At 33.3% G+C, this 14,654-nt stretch overlaps 1 protein-coding gene, 1 long non-coding RNA gene and 1 pseudogene across 2 annotated transcripts; 1 reads left to right on the top strand and 2 right to left on the bottom strand.

Moving 5' to 3' along the window:
- Positions 1-2,871: 2,871 nt before the first annotated feature.
- On the bottom strand, positions 2,872-3,624 carry LOC114275764 (tRNA (guanine-N(7)-)-methyltransferase pseudogene; annotated as a pseudogene).
- Positions 3,625-9,058: 5,434 nt separating this feature from the next.
- LOC145820338 (uncharacterized) lies at positions 9,059-11,520 on the top strand. Its single transcript, XM_082915636.1, has 2 exons — positions 9,059-10,256; positions 10,356-11,520. Exons 1-2 carry the CDS (start codon positions 9,161-9,163, stop codon positions 11,399-11,401), a joined length of 2,142 nt encoding a protein of 713 aa, XP_082771762.1. The 5' UTR covers positions 9,059-9,160; the 3' UTR covers positions 11,402-11,520.
- Positions 11,521-11,810: 290 nt separating this feature from the next.
- Positions 11,811-12,650, bottom strand: LOC145820339 (uncharacterized). Its single transcript, XR_014361631.1, has 3 exons — positions 12,560-12,650; positions 12,341-12,462; positions 11,811-12,252 (listed from the first exon to the last, which is right to left on the bottom strand). It is a non-coding gene; the product is annotated as an uncharacterized LOC145820339 (long non-coding RNA).
- Between the last annotated feature and the right edge of the window lie 2,004 nt (positions 12,651-14,654).

Here is a 14,654-nt window from a genome sequence, read left to right on the forward strand (position 1 = left end):
TTTGGTTGAATATATATATTTTTTGAAATAGGGTTTGAATATATTTTGGAGAATTCTAACTAGTAGCAAATAAAATATTATTGCTGAATGGTTAAAATTTCATTAGGTTCCATTCCTGCCAAAAAAAAAAATTAATCTAAGCTTTTAGTGGCGTTTTTGTAAAAAAACGCCGCTATAGGGTCTGTATGACGTCATCTCGCCGGAAGGAACCACCGTCGATGACTGTAGCATGACGTTTCTAAAACGTCACAATAAGGTCTACAACGACATTTTTTAAACGTCGCAAACATATAACGACGGCTGTATCTTCGACATATAATAAAAACGTCACCCAAAGTTTTAGTGGCGTTTTTCAGATATTTAGCGATGTTTTACAAACGCCATTAAAAACTGTATTTCCTGTAGAGATTCTTTTATATAATAGGTATAGATTAATATGCCGTGTGGAAAATTGCAATTTTTATAATGAAGTTTGACAATTGACGGATGTGTGTGGAAAATTGCAGACACATTTTCACTGACAGATTTGAGTGTGATATTTGTTTTGAGTTTTGAAATTATAATTTTACATTCACTTTTGAAAATTCTTTCTAGACGGGAAAAATTTTCTAATCCGATCATCCTTCCGGACGTCCGGCCGTTTGACTGATACAATGTTAAATTTTTTTTATTTATTTATTTATTTTTTGGCAAATGGCACTTGTTATTTTTATATATTTTAAATAAAAATATTTACGAATTTTTTTAAATTTTTTTTATGAGCTTAATATAATTTTGAGTTTTGTGTTTGGTTATGAGTTGTAAGCTTTTATATCAAATAGCGTATGTTACATCAAAAATTCTAAACTCAATTCAAAATTCTTTCCAAAACTCATAACCAAACAAATTTTTCACACTCAAATCATAATTTCAAAATTTACAAATTCAAAATATAATTCTATTATCAAATCATAATTTTAAAATTTTACCAAATGCTACTGCAATCTTTATAATAAAGTTCGACGATTGACTTGCATGTTTGTGGTTTGCGTATTTGTGTCGTGTTGTACTTCCTCTGTCGTAAATCGATAATTCCTTTGAAAATTTTAAATTTTTTAAGGGGACATCATTATTATATTTTAAATTTAAAACTTAAAGGATAAAATTATAAAAATATCATTTTATTCTCATTTTTAAATATATTTATAATTACTCTACAAGGGATAATTTAAAAAAATTTAAAATTTAAAATTTTAATTTTTCAAAGTAGACATATATTTTGAAATAACAAAAAATAAAATAATAGACCAATAGAATGGGACAAATAGAGTATATATTTATCAGTTTGTGATATTTTGCATTCTAAAATTGTGGAGGATATTTTACATTGAGGCACTATTTGACATAAACTAAATATGTACACTTATTTAGATAAACACCTTTATTTAGATCATATCACATTTCTATTTTTTGTATATCTTTTTATAAAAAATTAAAAAATATATTTATTTAAATCATTCCAAAACCCTAAATATTATCCCTGAATATTATTCAAGGATTGCATTTTCATTCTCTGGCAAGCATAGTATTAAAAAATAGGAGGAGGCAAACATATAGCAGACACTTGCGGTCAATTGTGACAACTAGGACGCCCAAAGGGTTTAGGTTTCTCACGGATGTGCCGTGAATGGGGCCCAAAGGCATTAGGTTTCTCACGGATGTGCCGTGAATGGGCAATGCTATGGATCTTAAATTGAATTATTAAATTTTTTATCAAATCTTTTAGGTGGTGTTGGCTTATTTTTCCTACGAAGGAAAATATCATAAATGCGAGCGTGCCAGCAAGGATTGAAAAATCCTTACAGATTAAATTCAAGCCAATTATCAAGCGATTGTGTTGACGGTTCTTTTGCCTCAACGAAGAGGACTTCAAATTTGCCAAGTGTAGCGAAAAGAAAAAGTAAAAGAAGAAAAAGGGACGGAGAAAGATGATTGAGTGAACAATCAAAGTAATAATTACTTACCTCTACTCCTATGCTTCGAAAAGAAAGTGCATAAAATGCTTCGAAATGGAAATACTGAAAATAAATGCTTCGAAATATAAATCTATGTTAAACTACTCCTAAGATAAGGAAAATGACAAGAAATATTGAAATCAATTGTCTTTGATTTAAGTTCTGGATCATTTTACAATGTAGCCATTAATGGCTATTTATAGAGGAAAAAATACAGCAATAACTACTTAGTAACTACCCATTTCTTCCATCTTCATTCTTGTCTTGCCATGTGTCCTTCCACTCACCCACTTTGTCCTCCCACTCCTCCACTTTATCCTTCATATTCTCCATTATCTCTATAACTTCTTTTAACTTCCAAATGAATAAGAAGATGCCACGTGTCCTGCAATTATATAAATAATAAATAATAATAAAAATTGCAGATTTATGGTGTTAACAAAATCTCAGGGGTGTAAATGTAATTTACCTTTTTTTTAGTGGGTCATGTGCGTATTAATTATCGATAGAAATAATAGAATTTTAATTCACGTGGAAACTTATCAAAAATTAAAATTTCAAACCCACCAACCTTTTAACAAATAACAAACACATTTGATGATAAATTTTCTCCAACAGTAAAAAATAATGGTGGACAACCACAATAAATCAAAATCAAATTAATTGCAAGAAAAATAGTGTAAAAATTAATCACAATAAAAATAGAATTAATCTGAAAAATGAAGTGGCAAGGACATTCTTGGAAATAGAAGCCACTCTGATGGGCTTTTTCGATGTTAAAATGAGAGGACCTAAAGTTGCTATATCATTCTAGATGAAGATTCTATATTTTTCTTTTTTTTTTCTTTTTTTTTTTTTTGGTATGGTGTTGCTCAGATCAAACAGACAGCACGATGCGTCTAAAAACTGCTTGGAAAGTTTGTACCCCATTTCGCGCAACCTTCTGTCCTTTCTCAGTACTCAAGAGCTTCACAACTGGATCAACTTCAAGTTCTTCATCTATAAGAGCTTCAAACATAGGGTGCCCCTCCAAACAAGCCTTCATCCACTCCCCAAGTTCTCTTACATCCGTAATCATATATATAATCCCATCAACTCCAAGAACATTACTATATTCATCTAGCAAGTATGGCCCGATCACACGATGTCGATGATTCTTCTTTTTAAAGTGTGGATCAGGTAACAGGAAAAACATCTTCGATAACTGTCCTTTCTCAAAGTAATTTGGAATGTATTTCATGGAATTAGATCTAACCACTGATGCATTCTAGTACTGACCAGGATGTGCTACCCTTGAAGCTAAAACCTATTCCTTGACATACTCTGTCACTTTGTCCCTAAGCTCCATCCCGATCGTCAGGGTGTAAGGAAATAAGGTTGAAAGACTAATTAGGAGTCCTCCAAACCCACAGCCGGTGTCTGCAAATTGGATCTTCTTGGAATTGTCAACTTGATCGGATGATGAAAACAGCTGAGGGAAATGGAGGGAATAGTCGACATGCTAAGGGGAGATAGGCACAGGGAAGTGAGAGTCACTTAGTGGATTACTGTGAGCTTGTGCTCGATAAAAACGTTTCCTTGGCAAACTAGTCGTCTTGCGGATACAAGGGTTTGCCTCATTCTCCAGCATCTTCTTTTCTCAAAACTGCATAGCTACAGCAACTCATAATTTACAGGATAGGGGAAAAGAAATAATTACGGGATGCAAATGTGAAGTTTAAAGCAGCCCTGTTGTCTAAAATGAAGAAAATTATAACTAGATATTGTTAACAAAGGTTTCTGAATGTTCTCATAAAGCTTGTAAATGATTGTAAGATTCGCTTCCAATTTAGATTGACGCTTTTGTCGTCAAAGTTAATTTTACTACTTGTAAGTTTTTGTACTAGACATCTTCTGTTATTGATTTTTTGAAATGGGTATTTTTGAAATGGCGATGATAAATGGAAGAAATATATACTTTTGTTTCATTTAGCAAAGAAACATCATATTTGATGTTGACTCTCTCTCTCTCTCTCTCTCACACACACACACACACGCACACACAAAATTAACTCTGTTGTTGCTCCCAAAAACAGGTTACCCAGGAGATATTTCTATAACTGCAACTTACACCCTTACTTCAAGCACGACAATGAGGATTGACATGGAGGCTTTAATTTAGCCGGTCACAACTCTGAGAACATACTCGACCATTCAATTCACAAAATCAAACAATTTTGGTTTCATGTATGAATCACTTGATTCATGATAAATGTAAGAAAATATAAACGAAATGGGTTCGATTTTCAGAATCCATTCTTCCTTGTTCTAAAAATCCATTCGCCCTCTGTTTTTTTTACTGTATGTATGTACTAAAGGTTTGATTATATTATTCCGTGTCTCAACTCAGATTGAGTTGAAATCGTATGATGCTTTTTTGGGTCATGTATTGAAAAGAGTTTGTTGCAGTAAATAACATTTTATCAATTATTAAAGTTACAATTAATTGATTTATTATAGAAATGAATCAGCTATTTTTTTTTTAATTTTTTTTTTCAAAAGCTTTGATTGGAAAGGAACATACAACTGCATTGTCAAGACTCTTGCCATAAAATCTAATTTTAAACATTGGTCTGGTGAAACAATGAACATGATTTTTTCTATCAATAATGTTGGCATCCCACATTGATTGTCGACCATATTTAGAAGTTGGCCAAAGGAAGAACTTAAACAAAATAGAAGTTCATGCAATTTTGATTAAAATGTGAATCAAAGTGACAGCCAAACAGAGTATTAAATTAGCAATAGCCACAAAATCAAACAATTTTCAAGTCAGAACACTACACACAAGACTCATTTCATGTCCTAGGCAAGCCACCTACTTAAAACCCCTTTCCTAATGCATATATAGCTCTCACTCCAGTAGTTATTAGTTTCTTCAGAAGTTGAAGGGGACATTAAAGGTATGGATGACGTATGAGAGCACCAACGCCGCCAACATCAGCACGTATGCAATCCCTTGGTTAATTGTTATTCCTGAGAGACCCACAACACCATCAACATTTGTGGCACTCAATTAGTACATCAGGATTCAAGAATAATCCATACTCCACAAGATTATTTATACATAATTATTTTTTACAGGTACAAAACAATATAAAAATAGATTTTATTTAATAACTAATATCATTTTCTTTTTTCTCTCCACAAATTTGACAAACACGATTACATTTGAGTGTTAATCACAGTCTAATCATAGAAAATGCAATATCTAGTAGGAGAACTTGGGCTTAACAGTAACATTGGTTTAAAAGACGAAACACATTAAGCAAGGAGTTAATACCCTAGAATAAGCCATAGCCCATGACATTTAATCCAAATCTACAAAATTCTATTTGATTTTTGTTAATAAAAATAGATTTTTTTTTCAATAACTAATATCATTTTCTTTTTTCTCTCCACAAATTGGACAAAAATCCTGAATTAATTTGTAAAGTACCTGTTCAAAGCTTTTGGTTCCTATATATATATATATTAGTATATATATCAGTAGAAATCAAAACTCTCTCCATATATATGTGGGCACCAAAATCTACATATATAATTTGTAAAGTACTTGTTCCAAGCTTTGTTACATTTAATCATATATATATATATATATATATATCAGTAGAAATCAAATATGTAGAAATCAAACACACACACACACACACACACACACACATATATATATATATCAGTAGAAATCAAATCTGTAGAAATCACACACACACACACACACATACACATATATATATTAGTAACAAAAATGAGAATGAAGACGGAAGGGATGACAGGGACGAAACAGACCTCGTTGCCACCACCTCTCACACCTCATTGCCGCCTCTACTCACCTTGTCGTTGTCGCCACGCTGCAGGAGTCAATCGGCTGCCTGCGTCGCGCCTCTCTATTTTTCTCTCTCAAAGAGAGGTTAGGGTTCACAAACAAAAGGCAAATGAAAAAGAGGCTGAAAAACAAAAGAAGAAGAAGAAGAAGGAGAAACCAAAAAAAAAAAGAAAAAAAAAGAATCAAAACGATGCCAATTTAAACCGCTGCAGGAAACAGTGGCAGAGGATCCGGACTCATGCCGTCAATACCAATTTTACGGACATCCTATCAAGTATTGAGACGTCATGTATAATAAGGAAATAGTGGGATAGTTTATTTTATTTCATACCATAGAGAGAGGGACGATTATTCTATCCTCCCGTAGTATGAACACATGCTGCTCCATAAATTTTTGATTGGTAAAAAAGCGTAAGGGCCCACAATTTATGTCGAGGATAGGGGAATAACGTGGGACTGTGTAATTAATGATTGGATTAGAATATGACCACATAGTGTTTCGGAGTATTGAATAATTTCCCTAGAGGGAGAGAGTTGGAGCTTCCAATTACTTAACTATAGTTAGAGTTTTAAATAATATAAAATAAATTATAATGAATTGAATAGGGTTGAACCCACTTTCAAAAGCTGCACAAAAACCCGTTTGTCTTCTCCGGTGATTTTCGAAAACTCAGACCTCAACTCCGTCTTCTCCGGCAAGCAAAAATCGAGACCATCAAACGTGCATATAATCTATTGATTTGTTTGATTACCTCAGTTCTTCTCCCTTTCTATTTTTTGAAACAGAGTTGTTTGATTGCCCGTTTGTCTTTCTATTTTACTTTTGATGGTCTCGATTTGGGCATGTGGAGCCCATCACAGGTTTCATTTCGATAATCTGAATCGTTCAATATGTAGAACTGGCCGAGTAATTCAACTTTGCAAAAAATCATATTGATCGGATATCGATAATCTCTCGATCATATCATGTTTTTGTCAATAATAAATATGATTTTAAAAATAAATTATTGACAAAAATATATTTTGACCAGGCATCTATCGATATCCAATTAATTTTATATTTTGAAGAGATAAATTATTTGACGAGTTCTACATATTAAACAGTTCGAATAACCAAAATAGGACATGTGGTAAGCCTACATGCCCAATAACGCTATCCAAAAGCCTTATCCTTGCACTTCATACTTTTTTGTTTAGTGTAGATAGAATCCCCAACAAAATGTCATCTTAATCTCACGACTTAAGTTGTTTGGATTGGATTTTCAAAAATCCTGACCCATTAATTTAATTATAATTTTATAGAAATATACTGTTTTTTTTACCATTAATCTGTAATTTTTTTTCTTCATCTTTCAACTGATATTTTTTTCCATTTAATAATTTAGCCATGGGCCCAATGCAAGAGCAAAAACTGAGTCAGTCACTCACCTCACATGCACCGTCCTTCAAATGACAAATGCACCTTCCTTTAAATGACAAGTACTTTTTATTTTATTTTTTCTTTTAAAACTAAATCAATTTTTAGCTTTAAAAAAATAAAAACTAGATTTTAAATAATAAACTATAAGCAAAATTTATATCCAACAGTATAACATAATCTCTTACAATAATAAGATATAAAGAACTCAAAAATATTATACCAAATAATCAAAATTATAAATAAATTGTGAGCTAAATCGTGCATCTATATCCATGTACAATTTACTCACATGATATTTGAAAATATAACTCTTATTATTTTTCTCACAATTATTTTTCAGCTAAAAACTCATTTTTGTTAAAAAAAAAAAATCCTAACTCCTTTTTATTTTTCATTTTATATGGGAAAACACATGACTTAACGTATTTTGCACATCCAGTAATAAGTTGTCCAATAAAGTATATTAAAGTACTTTAAAAAGTAAAGTATTTGTGAAGCAATTTTTAAAAATTCAATAAATATGAATATGTATTGCGTTTACTTATATATATATTTTTTGTACATTTTAGTATTTAGTGAATATAAATTAAAAATTCAAAAATTGTTTTTAAAAATTTCAAAACCAAAAGTTTAATAGTTGGGCCATGGGCTGGGTCAAAAGCAAAGTGAGCCACCCACTTAACATGGGTTGTGGATATTTCAAACAAGTGAATGGTATTGAAATTTAAATAACGGTTTATTGTGGATACTTCACTTTAATTTTTAATTTATTAAAACGATATCGTTTTACACTCAAAATGACGTCGTTTTGAGCGTTTCGAGTCATTCAAGTCTAGAAAATTCAAATCACCTAGCATTGTTGTAAAATAAAACACCATTGATAATAGATTTATTTACAATAATGATATTATTACTTCATTCTTATTATAATTTTTTTTTTCTATATTTAGAATTTTCCAAATCAAATACTTCTCCACCCACCCATCCTTATGGAAGTTTAATTATTGAGCCATGGGCTGGGTCAAAAGCAAAGTGGGCCACCCGCATTAAATAAGGTTGCTGGGTTGGGTCTCATTCCTATTAAATTTTGGGAAAATTACCATGTAGTCCTATGTAGGGGATCTATTTCCCTTCTAATCCCAATTTATTTTTAATAGTTTAATAGGTCCACAGTTTTTTTAGTTTTATACCCAGAGGTCCCGTTTTTTATTTTCATATTTTTAAATGACTGTGCTACCCTTTGTTTTGAGATCTATATGTACGTGAGAAATCAAATTTTTGCTTCGTTGAAAAAAAGGAAATCAAATCTTCGTCTCCGCGATCTCGATTTCTCTTCGTTGTGGCGATCTCATTGTGCTGTGTGGTCTATCTCATTGTGCTGTGAGGTGGATCTGGTTTTGCGATTTGAATCTCTGTGTACAGGCGATATCTTCGTACGTTGTCTCTCTCTCTCTCTCTCTCTCTCTCTCTCTCTGGTGATAGATAAATGTATGTGTATGTATGTATCTGTCGATACATAGATATACATATATATGTATATATATATATATATGTCTGTGTGTGTATGTGGTTTGTATTTTGTCGACATATATGTATGTATATATATATAAGCAAATTTGCGTGATATGTGGTTTGTGTTTGGCGAATTTTGTTTGTTTGATTTTGATTTTGTTGATTTTGTTTGTCGTATAGTGTAATGTGTTTTGAAGTTGTATTTTGGAATTGTGAATTCTGGTGTTTTGATATTGATATGTCGTAAGTGTATAATTTTGCAGTTTTGGAATTGTAAATTGTGTACTGTTGTTATTGATATGTTGTAACTGCATAATTTTGCAGTTTGGAATCTGTGAACAATTGTTTGTTGGTTTCTGATTTTGTAGTATGGAGCGGTGTTTCATGTTAATGTGCAAATACAGTAATTGTTGTGCTGCTATTAAGATTAGTGACGGATGTAGTTATGATGAAGTTGTTGAGAAAATATGTGCGAAGTTCAAGGAGTTGAGTGTTGGTAACTTTTGTTTGTTTTTCTCTGTTCCTGGATATTCTAATTGTATTGTTGAATGTGATGATGATTTGGGGAATATGCTGTCAATGGTAGGTGGTAGTGGTTGTCATGTTGTTGATGTTATTGTGGGGGATAAGAGAGTTGTGGAGGTTGATGATGGTAATTCTTGTAGGATTGATTCTGTAACTTGTGAGAGTTCTTTTGTGAATGATTGTGATGATGTTGGTGGTTTGTTGCGTAGTTTTTATCCAGAACCAGAGAGAGTTTTGTTGTCTGCTAGTTGGAAGGGGATTATACATAGTGTTGGTCAAGAATTTGAAGGTGGAGTGTCGGGGTTCCGCATTGCATTGGCTAAGTATGCAGTTCAGTGTGGTTTTGCAGTGAATTATTTGAAGAATGATGCAACAAGAGTAACCGCTGAATGTATGATGAAGTCGTCTACGGGTTGTAAATGGTTTGTGCATGGAAGGGTGTTGATGGATTCTGGTGTTTTTTTTATAATGAAGTTGGATAATGTGCATACTTGTGGGGTTGTTGCTTGTAGATCTTGTAGCAAAATGGTTGGTTCTAGACTTGTGTCTGATATTGTGCAAAATGATATTAGTGATAATCCGTTGACTCGTCCTATTGAAGTTAAAAAAAAGTTGAAGAAGCAATATGGTATAGATGTTTCTTATCGGGTTGCATGGTTAGGAGTTGATAAGGCAAGAGGTGGGTTGTTTGGTGATTTTGCAACTTCTTTTGACCAGCTTCGATGGTACCTTGAGACGGCTATGAGAACGAATCCGGGAAGTGTGTTTGAATTAGATGTGGATGAAAGTAGTGGGTGTTTTCGGAGGTTGTTTGTGGCATTTCATGGATGTTTGTATGGCTTTCAATTTTGTCGTCCGTTGTTGTTTGTTGATGGTACATTTTTGAAGGGGCGTTACAAGGGGCATTTGCTTGCAGCAACATCAAAGGATGGTAATCAAGGTATGTATTTATTTGCAGTTAGTATTGGTTTAGTTTGTCAGTGTGTTATTGTATTGTGAGTCTGCTAATTTTTGCAGTTTCATGTGGGTTTGTTTGCAGGTTTGTTTCCTTTGGCTTTTGCGATTGTTGACGCTGAAAATCAAGATAATTGGATGTGGTTCTTAAGTCAGTTGTTGAAGGCTGTTGGTTCAGGCCGGAGATTGACTTTTGTGTCGGACCGTCAACATGGATTGCTAGACGCTCTTTCAGTGGTTTTCCCCAATGCACATCATGCTTATTGCTTGAATCATTTGAAGAGAAATTTGATTGACAAATTGGTGGGACTTCGTACTAACTATAAGCTGTGTTTGATGAAAATATTAGTTAAATGTGCTTATGCGCCAACGGTTGCTTCTTTCCAACATTATATGGAGAAATTGAGGCGTATTGCTGGGAATGGTAGAGTTGATAGTATGTTGGATGGTTTGCAAAATGATAAGTGGGCCAATGCATTTTTTAGAGGGAAACGATATGGTGAGATGTCATCTAATGCTGCCGAGTCTTATAATAATTGGATTGGTGGGGCCCGTGAGTTGCCTATTACTTGTATGGTTGATATGATTAGGGTTCAAATCATGACTCAATTGTCGGATAGAAGAGCTGAATCTAGAAGATGGACTACGAAATTGTGTCCAGTTATGGAAAAGAAGTTGGTGGACTCTTTGGAGCTAGCTAAGTCTTGGGATGTGATTGTTGCTAGTGATACTGTGCTTGAGGTTCATTCTTCTATTTCTTTTTATGTTGATATTGGTAGACAAACTTGTTCTTGCCATGAATGGCAATTGAATGGTTTTCCTTGTTGTCATGCTGTGCATGCTTTGTGTAGTAGTGGTAGAGATGTGTATGGTTTCATTGATCCTTTTTTTCATGTAGATTGTTTTAGAGAGTCATACAAGGAATCTGTTTATCCAGTGCCTTCAAGTGAGAGATTTGACTTTGATGGTGCCAGTAGTTCGGTTATCAAACCTCCTATAACGAAGAAGCAGCCCGGGCGGAACAAGAAGAAGAGGATACTTTCAAGGGGTGAGAATGTGAAGCCAATCAAGTGTGGGAGGTGCTTGAAATATGGGAATCACAATAAGAAGACGTGCAAGGCTGCTATTTGAGGCCGCAATCTATTCTTTTGGATTTGTATTTGAATTTGAGGAATTATGATAATAAAAAATGTGATACTTGGTATTATGGAAGTAATGAATAAAGTTGGTTGAATTGTTTTTTGTTTGTTGATGTGTTTTTTACTTATTGAAGTTGTTTTCTAATAGTCTGGTTTTGTTTTTTATTTTTATGGAATGCAGAGAAGGTTGTTGAAAATTTCTTATTGAAACAGTATAATATGGAAACGCAGTTCATATTTCATAGCGATAAAACTGTATAATTTTGCAGTTTTAAGAATTATTAGAAACAACCTGATGAAACCGCATAATTTTGCAGTTTTAAAAATTATTAGAAACAAGCTGATGAAACTGAAAAATTTTGCAGTTTGAAGAATTATTAGAATCAACATTTACTGTATGAAAATATGTGCAACCACAAATAGGTAGACAAACAATCAAAAGAAGAACCACAATAATAATAATAATAAGAAGAAGAGCAACAACAACATCAATCATTTTCACCATAACCATGATAACCAGAAAAAGATCATTCCCAAAAGTATATAAAGTACTTGTCACATGTTAAAAAAGAAAAATAAAAAAAAAATAAAAAAAAGGTTCAAAGATATGTTCCCTTGAATATTTGTATTGTTAAGAAGTTTGTTCATTGTTTCTATGGTTTGGTATGTTTTGTCAACATTTGGTAGTGCTCGAGTTTCCAAGATCGGTTCTCATCATTGAGGAATTGATTGATGATTTGTGCTCGAAATTTGACCCACTTAGTTGGACGAAGTTTTTTCTGCACAGGTTGCCAGTTGAGATATTGGTTGATAACATTGCAGACGGCAATTGCACAATCATTCCTGCAATGTTTGAGATGAAGTTAATTAGTTAGGTGAAACTGCAAAAATTAGCATATTGGAAGATTAGTTTATGGATTTTGTATCTTACGAGTGTGGGGTTTGTTGTGGGCATTCCTCAATTGATGCAATTTCTGTCTCGCACTCTTGAGATGAAAACATGTTTCCCTGTTTGCTGAGTAATGCTTTATTCCATCTCAGTTGATGTTGTTGCTACAAAATAGTTAGTGGGTGTTTTTGTTAGTTATAGTGATGAGTTGAGATGTTTGTAAAGGGATGGAACTAAGTATGAAATTTTATTTTAACTTACAATTTGCTTTGCAATTTCAAAGTGCTTGTTATGGCAATCTTTTGCTGGTCTCAAAGAGTCATAGTGTCTCCATATTCCATCAGCATTGTCAAAGACTACAATTGTCCAATGGTTGTCGTGGTTGATTGGGAAATGGATATATCTGTTTTTCATTGCTTCTGGAAAATGGTTGTCCATCAGTTTTTCTCTCAGTGCTTGATCTTGGTTTTGTAGTGGAGTCTGTAAGTCATATATATGTTTGAAATATGTCATAAAACTATGTAGTAATACATGTTGATAAAGTAGAAAATTTTGCAGTTGTAAGGTATGTTAAGTTTTGCTTACATTGATGAGTGTTGAGAAAACGTAAGATCTTCCTGCGTATGGATTGCTTGCAAAGACTAGATCGTTTTTCTCAAATTCTTCAATGGTTGGTTGGAGTGCCAATTGCTTTTCTGAGAAGGCATCAATGACCTGAAACATGTTATATATGAGAATGTGTTAGGTTTGTGGAATAGGTTATTGAATATGTACAGAAACTGTAAAATTGTGCAGTTGGAGACCTACATTCCCATATAAGGGTTCCCTGTTGGTCAATCTGCATATATCTGAAAAGTATACGCAGTTTTCATCTTCACTGCCAGACCAGACACAAGCAGTTGATTGTGTGTTGTTGATGAGTTTAATTTGGTCTTGGTCTTTTTTGGATAGGCTATGCCAAACCTTGTTTGTTTTGCGGCATGAAATGGTGAGTGGCTTGTTTGGGATTGATTCTTCCTGGAAATCATCATCACTTTCCAATACTTGAAGATTTGTCTTCTTTTGATTGGCATGCTCTTTTGGGTTTGTTTCAGCAGCAACTGGTTTCTCTTGGCCAATATGTTCTTGCATCTTTTCTTTCTGCTGTTGTTTTGCTTCATGAGCACCCTCTTTTTTGTTGTCATTCTTCTTCTGTTTTTCTTCATTGGTACCCTGTGTTGGTTTGGGTACATCAGCAGCAGTTTGTGTCTTGTTTGTTGCATCTTCTTTGGGTTTGGTCATTGGTTGGTATTCAAAATCTGGGTCATGTGCTTGTTTTCTTGATTTTTGTTTGATTCTCTTGACCATGGATCTTTGTTGGGGACTGCCAGTTTTTTTGGTGGACATTTCCTTCAATTGATCTTCTTTTTTATGCAATTCAGCCATGAATTTTTGTTCCATTTCTTGCATTTGTGCTCTCAGGGCTGATATGAGCTTGTCCTTGTCGTCCTCTTTGGTTGGTGTTTGTGGTTGGTCATGACCTATAAAAATGTTGGATTGTGTTTTGGTTAGTTTAATGAAATTTTGCAGTATGCTTTAGTATTAAACAATAGTTTACCTTGTGCATGAAGTATGTCAGATTTCTCTTGCAGTTCTTCTTGTTGGTTTGTCAGTTCTTGTTCATTGACTTCTTCGTGTTGGTTTGTTTGTTGTTCTTCTTGTTCTTGTTGTTGGTCTTCTTCTTGATCAAGGTGTTCTTCTTCTTCTTCTTCTTCAGTTTCAGTTTCTTCTTCTTCTTCAGTTTCTTCTTCATCAGTTTTTTCTTCATCAGTCACTTGATTTTTTTCATCATCACTCTTTTCTTCTTGTTCATCACTTTGTGGTTCTTGTTGTGGTTTTTGCTTTCTTTTCTTTTTTTTTTGTTGTGCTTCTTTTTCTGATTGTGATTCTGATTCTGAATGATGTTCTTCTTCGAGAAAGTCATCCTCATCACTGTCTAGAAGTGTTCTTTTTTTTGTTGCTTTTGTTTTCTTTTTTTGCTTATTGTCCTTTTTGTGGTCTTGTTTCTTTGCTGAAGAGTCTGTTGATGTGCTTTGATTGATATGCAATAACTGTATTTCTTGTTCAGTTGGGGTTAAAGCACTTTGGTTAACCTGCATTGGAACAATGTGGCATATATCAGTAATACTGTAAATTTGGTCAGTTTCATAAGATGAGTTGTACTGTGAGTAATGTGGGTTAAGTGTCGAAATATGTTTTTTGAAACTGAAAAATGTTACAGTTTCATAACATGAGTGATGTTAAAGAAGTGTGTGCTTTGAAACTGAAAATTTTCACAGTTTCATAATATGATTTGTACTACAATGAATATGAAAGG

This window comes from Camellia sinensis, chromosome 2 (genome assembly GCF_055761805.1).
Source record: "Camellia sinensis isolate YWXY chromosome 2, ASM5576180v1, whole genome shotgun sequence".
NCBI classification, from domain to species: domain Eukaryota; kingdom Viridiplantae; phylum Streptophyta; class Magnoliopsida; order Ericales; family Theaceae; genus Camellia; species Camellia sinensis.